This window comes from Mustelus asterias, chromosome 9 (genome assembly GCF_964213995.1).
Source record: "Mustelus asterias chromosome 9, sMusAst1.hap1.1, whole genome shotgun sequence".
NCBI lineage: Eukaryota > Metazoa > Chordata > Chondrichthyes > Carcharhiniformes > Triakidae > Mustelus > Mustelus asterias.
The window spans coordinates 110,311,106-110,323,138 of record NC_135809.1 but is presented as its reverse complement, the minus strand read 5'-3'; the positions used below and the strand labels follow the sequence as shown (position 1 = coordinate 110,323,138).

Here is a 12,033-nt window from a genome sequence, read left to right as displayed (position 1 = left end):
AAAGACAGTAGCTGAAAAAGAACAGACACACACCGTGAGAGTGCTCAGGGGATATGACTGAAATTCTAACCTCCAAATGCTGCTCAACAAACTTTCTGTGTATTTGCAATTAATTTCACACAATATTCACATTATTCAGAAGTACACTCATCCAAAATCTCATCCCCCATTTTGTTTCTTTTCTCTTTGCAGGTTTTAATTTTACTGCCTTGTTTTCCACTTTACTTTCAGACAGCAGCTGTTCATCATTCTGCCATTCACAGCTCCTCTAGACACATCTTTAGTTTCTTGTGTCATTAACCACTGTCTCGTGACTTGCACCACCAACCCTTTTGTCGTTTATTTTCTCCTGCCTGTGATCTGATCTTCCATTTTGCTCTTCTTCCCACCCTCCCTTCTTTCACTCGTTTAAAATCAGATACATTTCAAACTTTTCCCAGTTTTGATCAAAGGGTATCGACCTGAAACGTTAACTCTGTTTCGCTCACTACAGATACTGCTAGGCCTGCTATGTATTTCCCCAATATTTTTTAGCAATGGCTACACTCAGGTTTCAAAATGTGCTCTATATTAATGCACCTCACATCTACTGAACAAGTTTCACAATCTCAGGTTCTCCTCCTGCTCTCAAAGATCGCCCTTCATATTTCACCAACACCAGCGACTGTTTCAATTATTATTTTATCTGTTTGTTCTGTCCCATCAATGGTTTCATGCTTCTTGGTGTGAACGGGAGGGTGTGAAAAACAAGAGGAAGAGACAGAGGATGACTGTGTTATAAATTCTATGTAACCTTGTTAAAAAAATCTTAATTCAACACAACAGTAAAATTTATTCTGCATTCAAACATTCTATTAAAATCTCCCTCTCACAGATCTATTTGTATACAGCAAGGAGGAAAATACATAAGGTTAGTATCACGATTAATATCTGTTATTTCTGTACGTTAGATTGTTCATATTTTGGCCTTCGGTCTAGGCTGCTGGGATGATGCTTACTTTTTACTACTGCCAGCAAAAAAGGGAGCTAGAATTTGTTGAAATGAACATTAACCGGCGTCAACTCCACTGCACCAATTATGGCTGTTATAAATGTCATGGCTATTACAATGGGTTAGTGCCAGAAATTCTGCAGCAAATAACTCATCTCCTGACTTCCCTGTCTACCATATGCAAGGCACAAGTTGGAAACATGATGGAAGGAATATTTCCTGGTTACTTGGATGAGTGAATCTCCAACAACACTCAAGAAGCGAGACATCATCAACAGGACAAAACCATCAGCATTTCATCAACTAGCCTCAAAATCAACATCCTCCACCTCAATCACCCATTATACACTGACTGAGTATAACGGCATGGTGCACAGAGGTTGGCACAGTGGTTAGCACCACTGCCTCACAGCTCCAGGGACCCGGGTTCGATTCTGGCCTTGGGTTTGTGTGGAGTTTCCACATTTTCCGTGTCTGTATGGGTTTCCTCTGGGTGCCCTGGTTTACTCCCACAGTCCAAAGACATGTGGGTTAGGTTGATTGGCCATGCTAAATTGTCCCTTAGTGTCAGGGGGATTAGCAGGGTAAATATGTGGGGTTACGGGGATAGGGCCTGGGTGGGATTGTTGTCGGTGCAGGCTCAATGGGCCGAAAGGCCTCCTTCTGCACTGTAGGGATTCTATGATTCTATGATCACTAATTATCAAATCACTCTCCAATAAAGGACCCAGTATTGGTGTGTGTCTCTTTCTTCTCTTTTTCAACATAATTTCTCTCCAGTTCTCTGTGATTTTTAATACCAAATGTTTACTTCATAAACAATAGGATCATGCATTTCAAATTCCATCAGAAAGTCATGGTTCACACTTGTAGGGAACAGGAGGTATGAAGCTGTCAGTGCACAGATGGCAGCCATGGGACTTCCGCAGTCTTGGAGATTAGATAATTTATTTAAACTAGAGGTAATTACAGAACTGCCACACGATACACCCTCCACATAGCGCCTCGGTACGTCACAGGCAACGGGTTAACTGCAGGGGTTTGCTATGTGCCAGCTTGCGAATTGAACAAGGTTTCTGAGAGTTCTGAATTTCCATTTCCCTCCTGCTTGCCCTGTAATCGGCATAAAGGGAGCTCTTCCTGCATCACTCAAGCTAGTAATGGGTGAAGAGGGTTATTTAGACCATCTAAGTTCAACCACCCAGAGAGACCCTACATCCGTGCACTGTAGCATCCAAATGTTTTGTAATAGATTCTGTGGCTTTCCCCTGTACCACAATGTCCAAAGTCCATTCCAACAGTCTGAGCATGAAGAAGAATTTCTTACCATCAATCTTGAACTTGCCTTTTATTAGTTTGAACCCATGTCCTACACTCATAAGTTAACTTCAAATAAGATTCTAAATTTGCACTTTCCATTTCCTGAGTGATCTTACAAATCTCTTTGGTCACTACTTGGATGAGAAAAGCCATCAAATACCACCAGGCCAGTTTTAGAGTTGGTCAACCAAGGAGCGGCAGAGATTCCCAGGAAGGGCTTCAAACCCGCTCCGCCCTCACTCTTCATCAGTATATATGTGAGAAAGGAAGAGTGAACAAAATAGAGACAAAAATACATAGGAGGATGAAAAAGGTCTGCCTGAACCATCAGACCCACCCATCCAGACGCGGCACTGCGAACACTGACTGAATAATAAATGCCACCCACCCTTGCTAATCCATCCCATCCCCCACAAGCTTGACTACCTTGCCATCCCTCTGCCTAACATGTCCACACCATCAGCCTCTGCTAGCCCAGTTTAAGATTTCTTTTCAACCTATTCTTTTCTCCCCATTGGAAGAAAGTGTTCAATTTCTGCAGTCGGTACAGCAAGGAACATAAATTTATACAAACTCCTCTGTACCCTTTTTGTGTGATCACATTCTTCCTGTAAAGTAGTGACCAGAACTACAAGTAATAGTCTAGCTGTGGTCTAACAAGTGTTTTATACAGTTCTAGAGTATCAAACCAGCTCTTTTGATTAATACCTCAGCTAATAGAATTAAGTGTCCTGTGTGTCTTTCTAATCACCTGTCCAACTACCTTCAAGGATCTGTGGACATGACCTCTTGTTTTGTTCCTCAAGGAGTTGTGGGCCCCCTTCAGTCAGGCAAATACTAGGCATCACCTTTCCAAAAAATAATCTCTCAGCAGGATTTTGGAAACAGAAAACTGTAAGTAACTGCTAATTTGAACCAGTACGTGATTTGGTACACTTGCTCCCTCTTGTTCAATCAACAGCAACTCCCTCAAGAGCATTTTACCGAAGTCATCTCCAGTTAAGTCCTAGCTACTGCTCTTGTTTTACTGTAGAAGATACAACACACATGTTCTAGAACAGGAAACCATTCTGACTACAACCCATCTCCTTCAGCTAGCATTCAGACAGAAAGCACATTCCCTACATGCTTTTAGTTAGACATATAAATGTTAACAACAGCTGCCTTTCATGTTAATTAATTTATTTATGGATTGCAATTTACCGGGTGTACAGATGCACTTGAACCGCAGTAGTGAACAGTGCAGAAAGCCACCAAGCTTCATGTCTGGGTTGCATTGAATTCTCTGAGCTGCAGTGGAGGTGATAGAACATGTTCCCCAAGACATCAATCAGCTTTCCTGCTGATCACTATCAGATGGTGACTATCCACTGACCATTGCTGTAAATTGTGTGCGGGCACCAGGCAACACCTTAGTTGAGATGCCTTCTGAGGTCAAATGGCCTGCTGATCCTCACTGCTAAGGTTGCGTGAAGAACACCCACCTGGAGAAATTGTGTTCAGTGTGTGTCACAGCTTTCAGGACACAATATAAATGAGGCAGTTAACCAACTCACAGTCGCCTTCACATCCCAGCAGCTCAAGACAGAGTTTAGCTTTAGATAAATCTTATGGAAAAATCGGAAAGGCTCTCTGGTTTAGATGGGAAGTGGCTGAGGACAATCACACAGAAGTAGATGAACTAAATCCAGAATATGATTTGAAGCTCGTCGGGTTAATGCTTTAGAAGGACATTGCATAAATGATTGAAAATGGAATTTGCACAGGATTGTAGTTAAAAGCTCTATTCACTCAAAGTTTAGTTTTAGTTTGAAGTTTATTTATTAACACTGCAATAAGTTACTGTGAAAATCTTCTAGTTGCCACACTCCGGCGCCTGTTCTGGTTCACTGAGGGAGAATTTAGCATGATCAATGCACCTAACCAGCACGTCTTTCGGACTGTGGGAGGAAACCGGAGCACCCGGAGGAAACCCATGCAGACACGGGAAGAACGTGCAGACTCCGCACAGACAGTGACCCAAGCCGGGTATCTGTGAGGCAGCTGTGCTAACCACTGTGCCTCCGTGCTGAATAATAATGTTCACACTGCGACAGCAGAACAGAAGACATGAGGGGCACAATAGCCTAGTGTTTACTGTACTGAACAGGTAATCCAGACATCATCAATTCAAATGCCAATGTGGCACGAGAAGAATTAGAAATCCAGGAACTGTTAAAGTGTCACCCATGCCCAAGGAACAGGCTATAGATGGGCCGCTGGCCTGGTAATGTTGGGCACTGAACTAGGTCGACACTGTGGCTGGTGAAGGACAAGCATGTAGTTTTGAGTGTTTGAAAGCTTTTTTAAAAAATAGCACAAGTAGGCTTACATTAACACTCCAATGAAGTTACTGTGAAAAATCTCCTAGTCACCACACTCAGGCGCCTGTTCAGGTAGACTGAGAGAGAATTTTGCATGGCCAATGCACTTAGCCAGCACATCCTTCGGACTGTGGGAGAAAACTAGAGCACCCAGAGGAATCCCTCGCAGACACGGGAGAATGTACAGATGCACAGACAGTGACACAAGCCGGGAATCAAACCTGGGTCCCTGGCACTGTGAAGCAGCAGTGCTAACCACTGTGCAACCATGCCACCCTTTTCTCAACTTTTTAGATCACATCTCTGGTGCTAGTGTGGAGCAAGCCGTGCTATTTACCTGTGGTATTGGTGAAGACATCTCCCTGTGCTGCACTATCTGAAATAATGGCAGTCGCATCTGCTGTGGAGGCTCGATCAAAGGCCAGCGTCCCAGAAGGAGTGATCTGCCCAGCCGGTGTCATTGTAACTGGAAATCAATCAGTTAAATATTTTAAAACATTGGACTTTCATCAATCTCTATAAAGTGTTAGAATTCAATCTCTAACTCTCCCAGTTATTAAATGTGTTTAACAGTAATTCACTACTGCTTGATGCAGCCCCAATCATTTCTAAGGTTAATACAGGAACGTATCAATAATTTCCTCCTCTATAAAGAATGACACCAAGCAAAGACATTCTTGCACACCCACCCATAGCCCTCATATACCTCTCTCACATAGCTATCCTCAGACAGGATCCCAACACAAAGAATTCTAACAGCTTATTATATCAGGTTATGATGGACCCAGGAGTTTGGCCATAAAGAAATATTAGGGTTGAAGACCAAAGTTCCATTGAAGTGGTAGGTTTTAAGGAAAGTCTTAAAGGGAAGAGAGAGAGAGGTAGAGAAACTCAGAGAGGTTTAGAGAGGAAATTCCAGAGCTTAGGGCCCAGGGAGCCAAAGGCACAGCTGTCAATGGTGGAGTGATAGAAATTGGGGATGCTCGAGAGGCTGAAATTGGTGCAGTGCAAAGACTTCAGAGGATTGCAGAGCTGCCGAAGGTTACAGAGATAGGGACAGGCAAGGCCAAGGAGGGACTTGAAAACAAGATGTGAATTTTAAAATTGAGCCATTGGTGGATTAGGAGCCAATCAAGTGAGCAAGCACATAGCAAGGACACAATGAGATGTCAGTGAGTATCCCTTCCGGCCAATATGCACTCGACTCAGACATGACAAAGACACCAGGAGATCCGCACTTCTGCAGGATCTGCATCTTATTGAGACAGATAGGATTCTCGGGGGGCTTGACAGGGTAGATGCTGGGAGGTTGTTTCCCCTTGAGGGAGAGTCTAGGACCAGAGGGCATAATCTCAGAGTAAGGGGTCGCCCATTAAGACAGGGATGAGGAGGAATTCTTCTCTCAGACAGTAGTGAATCTGTGGAATTCTTTACCGCAGAGGGCTGTAGACTAGAGGCTGGGTCAATAAGTATGTTCAAAGCTGAGGTAGGCAGATTTTTAATCAGGGAATCTGGGGTTATGTAGATAAAATGGGAAAATGGAGTTGAGGATTATCGTATCAGATTAGTCACGATCACATTGAATGATGGAGCAGACTCGATGGACCAAATGGCCTACTTCTGCTCCCAGGTCTTATGGTCTTAGATTAGTTCCCACCTTTGAACAGCGAGGCATTAAAGGGAGCAGAGACAGAGAGAAAAGTGAATCAATTTTTAACAAATGTTCAAAGCAATAAGGTCAAATTGTTCCGTAAGAATATTTCACATTCCATTTGTCTGGAATTCAAGCTCAATCTGAAGACGCACTCCACTGATTACCAAGAATGACAATTGTTGGACAGGCAGTGTATGCTGTAGACACATTAAAGCACACACCCTGGCTGATCTATAGTTCAGAAGATGACAGTCAGATACTTTTATGTCTTTTGACGTACAGGTTGTTCCAGTTGTTGCAGGCAGTAAAGTGATATTCTTGGGAGATTCCTTCTTGACTGGGGTCGTACTTTGTTCATTTTCCTTTTTGCGTCTTTTGTAAGGGACAAAGAGTCTGACCGGACCAGTCTGCGTGCAAAAAGCAAAGGGCTCGGATTATATCCTCCACTCCTCTCTCCATCGTAACCAACATGTTCCCCTTCCTATCAGAACATTTCACATCACCTTCAGCAACATCATCTTTACACTTTAAAGATTGAAGGCACAAAATATCAAATGTAAACAGTAAAACCCCTCAATATTGTTCCATTTCCCTTGCTTTGCCATAACAAGGCACTCCCAGCCATCATTGCTCAACTCTTCCAGACTACCAGTGTCTCACCCTTACCCCCGCCATCCCCCCCACCCCCGAGCCAAGAAATAACCAGTCAGTACAAAGGTGGTCACTAAATTCTACCAAGCCGAGCTGATCACTGGAGAGCTGTTGGGATCTGGAGCAATATTCAGGCTTCTCCTAGTTCCGAAAGCATTTTACTCTGCAATGATTTCAGTGAGGAGTTATGTTGGGTAACTGCACACTTATTCACATGATGTTGCATCTGCCATGTTCTTACCCATTCACTTAGCCTGTCTAAATCCCCTTGAAGCCTCCTTGCGACACACATTACCACCCAATTCTGGGTCATCAATAACAGATTACATTTGGTCTCCATATCCAATCATTTATATGGATTGTGAACTGTGGTGGCCCAAGGAGATTTTTGTGGTCCCCCACTAGTAACTGCTTGCCATTCTGAGAATGACCGATTTATTTCAACTCTTGTTTTCTGTCTGCTAACGAATTCTCGATCCATAGCAGTATATTACTCCCAATCACATGGTTCCTGAGCCTTCTGAAACTCCAAATACACCACATCCACTGTTTCTCCTTTATTTATGCTTCAAAAACTCACAAGGTTTGTCAAACATAATTTCCCTTTCATAAATGCATATTGGTTCTGCTCAATTATATCATTATTTTCCAAGTGTCTGCTTATCACACGCTTTGCAATAGATTCTAACATTTTCTCCACTGCCGATATCAAACTAACAGGTCTGTAGTTCTGTTTCTCTCTCCGTCCTATCCTAAATAGTGGGGTTATATTTGCCACTTTCCAGTGTGCAGGAACCTTTCCAGAATCTATCGAATTTTGAAAGGTAGCCGTGAATCCATCCACTCTTTAATCACCTCTTATTCTGCTCATCTGGTCCAGGAGATCTAGCAACATTCAATCCAATTAATTTTTTGTGTACTACCTCTTCATTAATATTAATTTCTTTCAGTTCCTCATTTTCACTAATCCCTCGGATCCCGGGTGTTTCTGGGAAATTTTCTGTACCTTCCTCTGTGAAGATGGACACAAAATAATTGTTTACCTTCTCTGCCATTTCCCTATTGTCCATCATGGATTCTCCTGTTTCCACCCATGGGCCCACATTATCCTGGCTAATCATTTCCTTTTGAAATACCAAAGCAGTTTTTTTGGTCCACCTTTATGTTATTAGCTTGCATCCATATTCTCTTTCCTGTTTCTTATCAGTTTTTTGGTCACCCTTTGCTGGATTCTGAATTGCTCCCCATCCTTCGGGATTCAACATCTGGTGCAAAGGTTTCATTAAGAAGTAAGATAGAGAACATGGTAGGTAGCATTGTGGGACAATACTGTACAAATTTCTGCATTCCAATTCAAAAATATTTTGGAGAGATCTCCGATTTCCATGAACTGTTTGCAACCTCCTGCACTGTGAAACATGAGCATTGAGAATTACTGCCTGCAAATTATTAAAATACCTCAATTATTTCATACCTTGACCTCTTACTGTCAAGTCACCTCCAATTCACCAACGATGCCGGGAAGTTAATCTCCTTCTATGAAAATGGCCGTTAATTGATGCCATTACCTGGTTTAATCGCCTGCACAACTCCAGTGGATGGCAGTTGATTCCCCAGAAAATTAGTCCAGAGGCAGGGACCAGTCCAACACACTGCTTTCTGAATTTACAGACTTTCCAACCTCCATAGTGTTGAGGAAATTCCAGCTTCTATCTCTGACTTGCAATGTACCGTGGCTTCACAGCCGGGAGCACATAATTAACATGTATATGTCTCTTTTGCTTAGCAGCTCGTAGAGATATTGGGCCATACAGACTGTATTCATGCAATACATGTGTGAAGGCACATAGGCAAAGCAGCCAGCATAATTAAGGACCCCACGCACCCCGGACATTCTCTCTTCCAACTTCTTCCTTAGGGAAAAAGATACAAAAGTCTGAGGTCACGTACCAACCATCTCAAGAACAGCTTCTTCCCTGCTGCTGTCAGACTTTTGAATGGACTTACCTTGCATTAAGTTGGTCTTTCTCTACACCCTAGCTATGACTGTAACACTACATTCTGCACTCTCTCGTTTCCTTCTCTATGAACGGTATGTTTTGTCTGTATAGCGTGCAAGAAACAATACTTTTCACTGTATGTTAATACATGTGACAATAATAAATCAAATCAAATCAAATCAAAAACTGGATAGTCAGTGACTCTAAACATTAACAACATCACTATAACCACTAATTCCTAACTTGTAACTTACCAAAGACATGTCGTCACAGCAAGCAGCACAGGTGCACGAGGCTGCATGGGGATTTAGGATGCCGTCCTGAAAAACAAGACCACAGAAATATGAAAACAGATAGTCATAGAATCAATCCTAGGCTGGGAAGAGATAAGGATCCAGCTATCATTCCATACATGCTAAATGTTGCACTGAACCGAACTTCTAACCTTCTGCATAAAATTAGATTTTGCTCGTAACAATTTCAGGTTCTATTCAGGGAATTCTCTTCCTCAGCGTCTCTGTCCCACGTCCTCCTTTAAGACAGTCCTTATCATTTTTCTTATTAATCGTGTTTTCATTCACCTACCCTCACGTGATTCGGTGTCAAACATTGTCTTATGACTTTCCTGTAAAGTACGCACAATTTACTCAGTTAAAGGCACCACATAAATGCAAGGCATTGTTAACGTTAGAGAACCAAAGATAGTTTTAAGAGATTTATATTTGTATTGGTAAACATTAGAAATAATGTATAGTTTTATGCGGATTTAATATAATGGGGTCGATTCTCCTATCCCGCTGCGCTAATATTTTAGGAGAATATTTTAGGAGAATTCCGCGGCAAGCAGTGTGCAGGATTCACACGTGTTCCAGCCGCGATAGTGTCTCCCAGCGCCGAATTTCCAGCGGTGTCTGCTCCGTGCTGGAAATTGGCGGGGAGGCAGGTTAAGTATTTTCATATAATTTTCATATAATTTAAATGCAATTAGCGGGCCTAGGACTGGAGTCTCTTCGACTTAGAATACACTGAGAATCTTTTTGGGAGAATTCTGGCCAATGTTTCTATGCCTGAAAGGAAACTATAGTTAGATTCATGCCGGACAAAGGTGTTTGTATGCGTGGGAGTTGGTTTAAGTTCCAACTGTGTTTCTATTGTGCTCAGAGAGAGTACGGCATGAAGAATAAATAAACCAGCAGGTGTTGGTTAGCAACAGGAGGCCTCTTCCCAGGGAGAGAAAAATTTCTCTTGTTCTTAGTTTTTAACTGGAAGCTAGAGCAGTGAGAGACAGGGAGTAGCAAGAAGGCAGCCCTCATGGCTCTGCTTAAAGCTGTATAATGGAGTAATGTGCAAGAAAGCAAGCTCTGGGGGAACTAAAGGGTGGTTAGTTATAGAAACCAGGAAATGGAACAGAAGTCTTCCAAAAGTTCTGAAGTTAAAGTAGCCAGGGGAAACTGGAAATAGAACAGGATATTGTTCATTGACATCATAGACAAGGCTGAGAAGGAATTGGCTGGTGAGAAGTTAGAGAAAGGTTTCTAAAGTAGTCCTAAAGTTTGGGGTGTCTTACTGCAGTCTGGAAAACAAATTTTAAAGTAATTAGGAAGAAGGTATTGGTTGGATATCAGACACTGTGTAACAGTGGAAGTCAGTCGAAACAAAGGAATCCAGAAGGGAGAGACGGAAATCCTGGAGTGGATTCACTGTTAAAAGTAGAGTGGAAGTTTTGTTTAGACCTGTCATTTGAAAATCCTGGATTGAATGCAAGTGAGAAAGCATTATTTTGAGAGAAGATTTTAAAGTGTGTTTTTGGGAGCAGAGTTTGGAAACCCTCATGTGACAATCATTTGGGGAGATTCTGAAAAACACAGACACTAATTTGGATTCAGAGTGGAGGGCGTGTATTTGACCACTGTCCATCTGTGGGCTTAAAATGAACTTTGTGTTAATGAGACCATTGTAGCTTAAATGTGCTTTGTAATCCCATGTTTATTTTAGAATCTGTGTGTAATTGTTAGTCTGAGTGGGGCAGGGGCGGGGGGGGTGGATTAAAGGAGTATTGTATTATAATCCAAAATGTTCATGCTTAATAAATGCTTTATCCTTGTTGTGAAAACCTATTAGCAGTCCTGTGACTTTGTTCCTCCACATTTGATAATTTTGAGCCAGAGTTCCATTCTGGGATCTTCCTGTCCAATTATAACACTAACTGAGATTGTAACATTAGTGTTACTGCATCCAAGCTCACAGAAGCTACTCAAAGGGATCTAATTCACATCCACTAGCCTCCGAATGCCTGAAGCCAGAGTGGGTGAATCCAATGTTTCCACATATCTCGCAAAGAGCGAACGTCGTAGATTCACTCGGATAATGCCACGGATGAAACTAGAACTATGAACAAATACTGAGAACACTGGGACTGTTTCCACTGGGGCAGAGAAAATTTACTGGAAGTTTCTAAAATTAAGAAGTGTTTTAATAGAGTGAAGAGTGAAAGGTGAACAAGGTCATGCCAGTGTAGTAGTCCACGAGCACAGTGTTGGTGAGAGATCGGACAGTGGGAGGGGCAGTCATAGATCATAGAAACCCTACAGTGCAGAATGAGGCCATTCGGCCCATTGAGTCTGCACCGACCACAATCCCACCCAGGCCCTACCCCCACATATTTACCCGCTAATCCCACTAACCTACGCATCGCAGGACTCTAAGGGGCAATTTTTAACCTGGCCAATCAACCTAACCCGCACATCTTTGGACTGTGGGAGGAAACCGGAGCACCCAGAGGAAACCCACGCAGACACGAGGAGAATGTGCAAACTCCACACAGACAGTGACCCGAGCCGGGAATCGAACCCGGGACCCTGGAGCTGTGAAGCAGCAGTGCTAACCACTGTGCTACCGTGCCGCCCTCTATGGATGCAAGCATGCATTTTGAATCGTGTGTGCGACCCCCCCCACCCCCACTCCCACCCCACCCCCACCCCCCTCCCCACCCTGCCAACACACGCACATGCCAGAGTAAAGGAAATAATGGAGCAATTGCCAGAATTCTTGGAG

At 42.9% G+C, this 12,033-nt stretch overlaps 1 protein-coding gene across 4 annotated transcripts in view; it reads right to left on the bottom strand.

Moving 5' to 3' along the window:
- The window catches only part of LOC144498921 (deformed epidermal autoregulatory factor 1 homolog), an 82,637-nt gene that overhangs the window by 28,101 nt on the left and 42,503 nt on the right, over window positions 1–12,033 (bottom strand). For all 4 annotated transcript variants that reach the window (XM_078220829.1, XM_078220827.1, XM_078220828.1 and 1 more), the window contains 3 exons: window positions 9,234–9,299; window positions 6,609–6,735; window positions 5,012–5,140 (listed from right to left, as the gene is read on the bottom strand). In XM_078220829.1, the coding sequence (XP_078076955.1) occupies window positions 5,012–5,140; window positions 6,609–6,735; window positions 9,234–9,299 (322 nt within the window). The remainder of the gene's footprint in view (window positions 1–5,011; window positions 5,141–6,608; window positions 6,736–9,233; window positions 9,300–12,033) is intronic.